The following is a 7,658-nucleotide window of genomic DNA, read 5'->3' as shown; positions in this document are numbered from 1 at the left end:
AGTGACTGCTGCGGCGTCTACCTCTTGGGGTGACTGCCGTAGCGTCTACTACTTGGGGTGATTGCGACGGCGCCTGCTTCTTGATGATGACTGCCGCTCTTGTCGGTATGACAGTGTGAGCCGGTACCTGTTTCTGATAGTGACTTTTTGGGAAATGAACACTTTCATGGAGAACTTGGACGATTCCTCATTAGATATAAACATGTGTCGGGGTACCCACAGTTGTCTTGGGCACCTCCGGCACTTTACAAGGTACTCTCTGAGATCGTCGGTGTTTTAATGGCTTATTAGAGGCACACCTTCCTAGTTAGCCGTCAGTTGCATCCATGAGGTCGTCCTCCTGTTGTAAGGATGGGCTTTTCCCCTTCTCTGACTTCTTTGCCACTTTGAGGGACTGCATGTTGCACCCTCGGGCGGATATCTGGGTGTTGACCACCTCGTCCTTCTCGCCTTTGGAGACGAGATTATGCGCTTCCCCCCCGGTCCGAGACATACATCAGTGTCAGGGCCCGGATTGACATTACTGCATCAGCCTCGCTCAGAATGACGCGGCCTATGAGGACGTTGTAGGCGGACGAGCCGTCAATGACTACGAACTCAGATAGGACATTCTTCGCCGCATTCCCCTCGCCGAACATCACCGGCAGCTTGATCAACCCCAGGGGTACCAGGCCGGCCCCGGAGAAGCTATACAACGGATTGGTGCAGGGGCTCAAGTTTTCAACCTTCAGACCGAGGTTGAGAAAGCACTCCCTGAACATGATGTTCGTGTAGGCGCCTGTGTCAGTCAGGCACCTCTTGACCAGGTGGTTGGATATGTCCAAGTGGACTACAAGTGGGTCGCTGTGAGGGGCGATGACTCCCTCGTAGTCCTTCTTCCCAATAGTCATGTCGGGGATGTTGGAAGCGGGGACTGCTATTTTGGGCACAAAGTTGATGGCCTGATACAGCTCGTTCAGGTGCCGTTTGTGCCCATGAGCGGACCCACCATTCTCGTTGCCCCCGATGACAACATGGATCACTCCTATCCGTTCAAAGACGGATTTCTTATTTGAACCGCCGGCCTCCGTCTTTTGGCCTTTGGCGACATACTTGCCGAGGCTCCCCTTCCGAATTAGCTCTTTAATGGCATTCTTCGATGCCTAGCTTGTCGGTAAGGTGACCGGTGTGGCCGTGGTACTCACGATCTTGATCGCTCGTGTCACCGTCTCCCTTCGGCTTGGGGGCCTTTCCCATTTCTGGCCCTCGCCCTTGCTCAGGGCGAAGACCTAGGCGGCAGATACAACCAGGGGGGTGTGATCACTGTACCGCCTTTGGTGGTACGTTCCCGAACTCCCCCCGGCGCCCGCCGAGCTCTGCTTCCTGGCGGATCTATCAGACCGTGACCTATTATTGTCACGGCGTCTTTCATCCGGGTTATCCTCCCGGTGGCTCTTCTTCTCTGAGTGCCCAGCCTCGCTGTGGCCTACCCAGGTCTTGTGATAGTCCTCTACCTTGATGGCTTGGTCGGCCATCTTCCTGGCGGCGTCTAAGCCCAGGCCTCCGGACTTGATGAGCTCGTTTTTTAAGTCTCCCCTTGGGAGGCCTTTCATCAGCGCGAAGGCCGCCAGCTCGGGATTAATCTCCCGAATTTGCTGAACCTTGGCATCGAACCTCTTCACATAGCTTCGTAGAGACTCGCCCCCCTCCTGCCTGATAGTTAGGAGGACCGATGTCTCCACGGCCTTCCTCTTATTGCAAGAGTACTGGGCTAGGAAGGCGTCCCTTAGGTCGGCGTAAATAAAGATACCGAGCCGTCGGGCAGCCCTTTGTACCAACTCTGAGCCATCCCATGCAAGGTCGTTGGGAAGACTCGGCACCAGACTTCATCGGGTTGTTCCCACACCGACATGTACGACTCAAAGGCCTCGGCATGGTCGGTGGGGTCGCTAACGCCGGCAATTTTAGTTTGGTTGGCACGGCGGTGTCAAGGACATAGGCACTGAGGGGCTGTCTGACCACGTGTCGAATGACACGCGGCGATCGGCTCCTCGCATTCCTAATCCGGCCCCTCTCCTCGTACTGGGTGGGGCTTCTCCTCCGACTATGGTAAGTCGGGCTTCTTCTCCGACTACGATGAGTCGGACTTCTTTCACTCCTCCGAGGCGGGCCTCGTCGGTGCCGCGACGACGCCGTCCTCCCGCGGTGCGGGAGGAACTTAGGTCTACCACCGGCACGCCGGGCTCCTCCGGCGTCTTGACGGGGCCAGCTTCCTCCGTGCTCCATTCAAGTCTCTTGGAGTCACGTTAAGGGCCCCGGTCTCCCGGACGGGTTCCGCCGCTCTTGTCGGTGTGACAGTGTGAGCCGACGTACTACTAATGATGTCCAGGAGTAGCTTCGGTTTTGCTACATCAACCACATGTCCCATGATGGTGACCTGGTTGGCGAGCGTGGCGTATCTGGTATTATTGGCATCCCGTACTCTGGCTGAATTACCCGGCGGTGGAGGGTCGCGCAACTCCGAGTTGTGGACGGTATCATCTTGGCGAACTCGGTTTCGTCAGTTACGAATACCTCTTGTTGTTTTGACATCTAGCTTTTTGGGTGGGTTTTTGTTTTGTTTTGTTTTTTTTTTGTTTGGGAATGAATGTGACTAGCTTCTAGTATCTCTTCCCCACAGACGGCGCCAATTGTTCCGGGTGTAATTCCAGAGCAGTTATTTGTCACCGCCCGTGCTTGTAGAGTGACGTCTTTAGTTGAATCCTCCTTGCGGTCTCCTGAAACGATGAACAAACTGAGGGCTCGGCTTTGGGCCGAGCGAACTCACTCCGACGCTCAAGTCAGTAACTTAGAGAGGTAAGTGGTTGTTACTTGGCAAAGTACGTATTGTAGAGAGATAAGGAAGATATTACCAGATGAATAGTGATTCTTAGGTTAAATTGTTGATCCTTTACTCAATGAGAGTAGAGGAGTATTTTTAGACTTTCACCTTTTGTCACGTAGTGGTCAAGTGGCTAGCAGGTGGAAAGACTGATTTACCCCTCGACCGAGGGACCCATGGCAGGCCGGCGGGCACTGTTGACTCGCCGCCGAGGGGTCTTGGATATGAGTTCGCGGATATGTGCCCCGGCTAGCTCGTTGCCCCGGCCGGGACCCATGTGACAGGCCGACAGGCTGCGTCGGTTAGGCTGTCTAAGCCGTTGACTTGTTGTGGATATCTTTGACCTTGCTCAATATGTTGACTGGTCAGCGGGTGCAGAATATGCCCCATCAAGGTCAATATAAGCATGGTGACTAATAAATATTGTTGAAACATTAAATACTATAATTTAATTTTTTTTAAATTATTTGATTTCAATTTTTAAAATGGGAAAAAAACTGGGGTTATAATGTTTATTGTTGGAACTGACCCCTATCCCTGAATTAGGGGTGAGCAAATTTAGGCCCGGCCGAAAAAATGGACCGGATCGGACCATTTGGTCTGGACAAAACCCGGACCGAATTATTTTGGTCCGTCCTCGGTTCTCATTTTTTCAAGTTGTGGTCTTCGGTCCGGTCCGGTCCAAGACAGGTTAATTTAGGTCCGGGCCGAATGGACTAAATTTTATGTTTTTTAAGACTAATCATTAAAATATTATGAATCAAATCAACATTTTATCTTCAAAAGACTTTATAAATTAGTATTGTCAATGATTTTCATAAAAAGAGTCAACTAATTATTTAAATGCATTTTATTTAGCAGAATTAAAATGTAATTATCATATCCGAAATAGTGAAAAGATTAGTTTAGTTTCATTTCGGTCCAAGATCCAGACCAAATACTGGTCCAAGACCGAATGTTTTAGCTCCGGTCTTCGATCAACTAAATTTTTATTTTAAGTCTTCGGTCCGGTTCGGTTTGGTCCGGTCTTGGACCGATGCTCATCGCTACCTTAAATAGTGTGATAATAACCTATCCGAAATGACCTGAACCTCAATCAACCCAACCCAGTGGCGGAGCTAGAAATAAACTTCAGCGGGGGCGAAAAATCTCAATAGGGGGCGAACGGGTAATGGTTTAATGTAAACTCGAAAAAAGTTGGAAAATTTTAACTAAAAAAATGAAATTTCCGACCGTCCTCTCCCCTGCTGGCCCCCCTAACTCCACCACTTACCCAACCAGACCTATTTCGAACCAAATTCTTGAAAACTTGAATTGTCCCGACCCGAACCTAACCTAGTTGGCTCGTTTCCCAGGTCTATCTTCGTCTTATTCATTTTTTTACATTTGATTAATATATTCCTCATTAAAATTAAAAGGATAAATAAATGATGAGACATGTGGATGTCAAACTTTTTTTTTCTAAGCTAACTTATGTGTAACATCCTTGGAAAAAACTGTTTCCAATTATCATGGTTAGAGCCGTTTCCAATTTTGAGCAAAGGAGTTAGTTGTTTTGGTCAATATTAGTGCCCTCTGATTTTAGCTGTATATGATTAATCATCTATTTGGTTCACTCTTTTCCCCTGATTTAAGGTCCTTAATACACGCATGTTTTGACTATAATATCAATGTCGTGGTACGGTGTTGCTGAAAAAGTATCCGGGGACCAAATTTTCTCGTGCACTACTAACCCCATACTATTCCTGGTCATGAGTTGACTGGATCTCATGTTGTCAAGTGGTTTTTGGGCTGGGTTGCATTGTTGCCTTTTGGGTATGTGACTATGTGAGTATGTCCCCATTATTTATCCGAGGGTTTACCAATACCCACCAAAGGTAGCGGATATATTATACACTGTTGTCGACGGTGGAACCCCGGTTTACACCAAAAAAGGTAGCGGATATAGGTTCTCTCGTCACCAAAAAAATGAAAAAAAAAAGACTTATATTCATCTTAAATAATGATGGGAAAATTTGGCAGTCTGCATATTCATCAAATATTGTCATAGTAAAGGCCCGGGCATAAATAATAGGCTATAAATTGTGTATATCATGTTAGTTATATTTTTTAATTACTCGGGTGATGGAGTTTAATTGTTTTAAACAAGCAACAACGCATAATATTAAACAAAATTGCTTCTATAAAGGTGTATTTGAATAGAAAGATTTGAAAAGAAAGAAAAAGGAGGGTCGGGAGAGTAGGCGATTTAAATTCCCTTGTTTGAATACCAAATAAGGGTGAAGGGAAATAGAGAAGGAGATGGGATGTGGGTGTGGGTGTTATCCAAACAAGAAATTTTAAATCTTCTACTCTCTCTCCATTTCCTTTTGCGGTAAATCTTTCAATCCAAACATAGTTTCAACCTGAAACACACACAAGTTACTTACTCATGTTTTAGCCTAATCAACCAAGAACATATTTGGTAGAAAAAAAAAAGACTTGTATTTTTGCTATTGTAATGTGATTGAAATAAATCAAACGTATAATAATAGAATAAATATAATAGTTGGACTCCAACCATCACCTTAAGATTTTGGTTGAAATGATTCATCTAATATAAAAGAATTTGTACATTGTCCAGTCTAAATCTAACGTATGCTAAAATTACTACATAAACTTCACTATACACCAAAATTGTATGCTTTAATTCATCCATAAATCTTAACCCAAAAAATAAAATAATGTGTGTGTGATCTACCAGTATTTAAAATGACCTCTTAAGATTCTTAAAATCTTCTATGCACTCAACCTTACTCCTATGCAGATTCAATAGTTTCAACAATTTAGTAACTTTCTCTTTACTCCTCTCATTGACATTCCATCCAACTTGTAAAATTAGTAGGAGTTTCTGAAATGCACCAACTTGAAGAGCTTCAACAACCACACCTTCACATTTACTCGTCTCACCGTCACACAACCTCCAAAGTATCGACACAGAGAACTCTGTCGCCAAGTCGGAGACCCTAAGTATCTTCTTCACCACAACGGGAACTGTCAATGCATTGTTGTAGACCGCTTCCCGGCCAACATTGGACCGACAAATGGCATCAAGTACACCGAGTGATTTCTCACATATACTCTTCTCGGCATCGACAAGTATGTCTATGACTAATGAGGCTAAACCCATGTCTAAAAGTCTTGCTACTATCATGCATTGACTTGAGGAATCATAAGAAGTAGATGTGATCATATGGTATATGACCACTAGGGATGCCTTTGTAGATAAAGGGCAAATTGGCTCTTTAATTAGCTTAACTAATCCATCCATAGCTCTTTCACTTGCTACCAATGTTTCAACAACTTTTGCTTGACCTCTAGGGATTGAAATTAGTTCTTTTAGTAATAATACCGCATTTATCCTTCCAGACAGACCTCCACATTTAATAAACCATACCAAACGCTCTAAAGACATGGCTGACTTCAAATGCCCCTCAGCCTCATAGTCGAGGGGCATCATCAAAGTCAAACCACCCATCACATCTTCCAACAAAGAAATGACAATTTCGCCCTCGCTCTGAGCAAAAGAATGAAACGTGGACGCCAAGGTCGCAGCCGCTCCATTTCCCAAAATACACCTCTTGTTCTTCTCACTTTCTTTCATAAGCCTTGTGATCCTCCCAACTAGCTCCTTGCACTCTTGTGGGGCCCGTGTCAAGGAGATCCTCTCCAGTACGCGACCCACCTCGTCCGAGCTAATAGGTACCCTAGGCGTGGGAATACGCTCCACGCCGTGGGAGCGGTTATCGACACACCAATCTTGGATCATCCTACGTAAGGTGTGGTTAGGGATGGGGTCAAGCGTCCTTAGGACTTGATTAGTCACGGGACAAGTAACGTTCCCTGCCTCTATCCATTTCTCTATGCTTTCGCGGTCGTAGGTTATTCCCGTGGACAATGTCACCGGATCTTTCATCATGTCAAGGGATATTGGACACCGGAAATTGTTTGGAATTATTAGCTCCGTTGGTGTTATGTCGGACCCGTCACCACCACCACCTCTGGCACCTCTGCTAGGCTTCTTTCTTCGCCATGAAGAAATCATTTTAGTATTTATATATACTTTGAATAAATTACCAACTCTTAGTAATATAAATGTACAGAAGATGTAGCACGAATTAATGCGCTTTGATGTTGTGTTAATAAGTTGATTTGGTTCGTATTTTTATGGTTAATGATGATAGTTGAGCCGGTATATTATTTTGCAATGAAAGTTGGGTGTTTGTAATATGGGTGGGTATGTTTATATACGTGTGTTTGGTCTCACACGGTTCTAAAGTTGAATAATATAGGGCAAATACTTATAATAATCATTTTTTATGATTTTACCAACTAAAATAGTTAACATTTCAGTTTAATAGTAGTAGGACCTAATTAAACAATAGCAAAGCCTGTAAGCAGGGGAAGAAAATTTCAACGATGGCGGATAGTTAATGACATCGGGTAAACTCGAGATAAGCTATGTTCTTTTCGACTTAAAGTCATTTTAATTTAAGTTTAGTTCAGGTCAGATCCTATAAGTTCAAAGTTCAGATTCTATAAATTTAGTTCAGTTCAGATCGTATAAGTTTAGTTCAATTTAATTTAATTCCTATAAATTTAGTTCAGTTCAGATAAAATCAGTTTCAATCCAAAAGAATAGAACTATAATCCCAAAATATTTAACTAGACTTTTTGAATTTTACATTGTTTAGGAGGACCAACAAACCTTCAAAATCCACCGCGGTACAAATGGAGAAAAAACAAGAGAGTCTATGTT

At 44.6% G+C, this 7,658-nt stretch overlaps 1 protein-coding gene across 1 annotated transcript; it reads right to left on the bottom strand.

The window, feature by feature from the left end:
* Nucleotides 1-5,485: 5,485 nt before the first annotated feature.
* LOC141629327 (U-box domain-containing protein 21-like) lies at nucleotides 5,486-7,139 on the bottom strand. The gene has a single exon (XM_074442347.1). The coding sequence runs from the start codon at nucleotides 6,942-6,944 to the stop codon at nucleotides 5,607-5,609; it is 1,338 nt and encodes a 445-aa protein (XP_074298448.1). The 5' UTR covers nucleotides 6,945-7,139; the 3' UTR covers nucleotides 5,486-5,606.
* Nucleotides 7,140-7,658: the final 519 nt, after the last annotated feature.

This window comes from Silene latifolia, chromosome 2, assembly GCF_048544455.1.
Source record: "Silene latifolia isolate original U9 population chromosome 2, ASM4854445v1, whole genome shotgun sequence".
Classification (NCBI taxonomy): domain Eukaryota; kingdom Viridiplantae; phylum Streptophyta; class Magnoliopsida; order Caryophyllales; family Caryophyllaceae; genus Silene; species Silene latifolia.
This window is presented reverse-complemented; position numbering and strand designations above follow the sequence as displayed.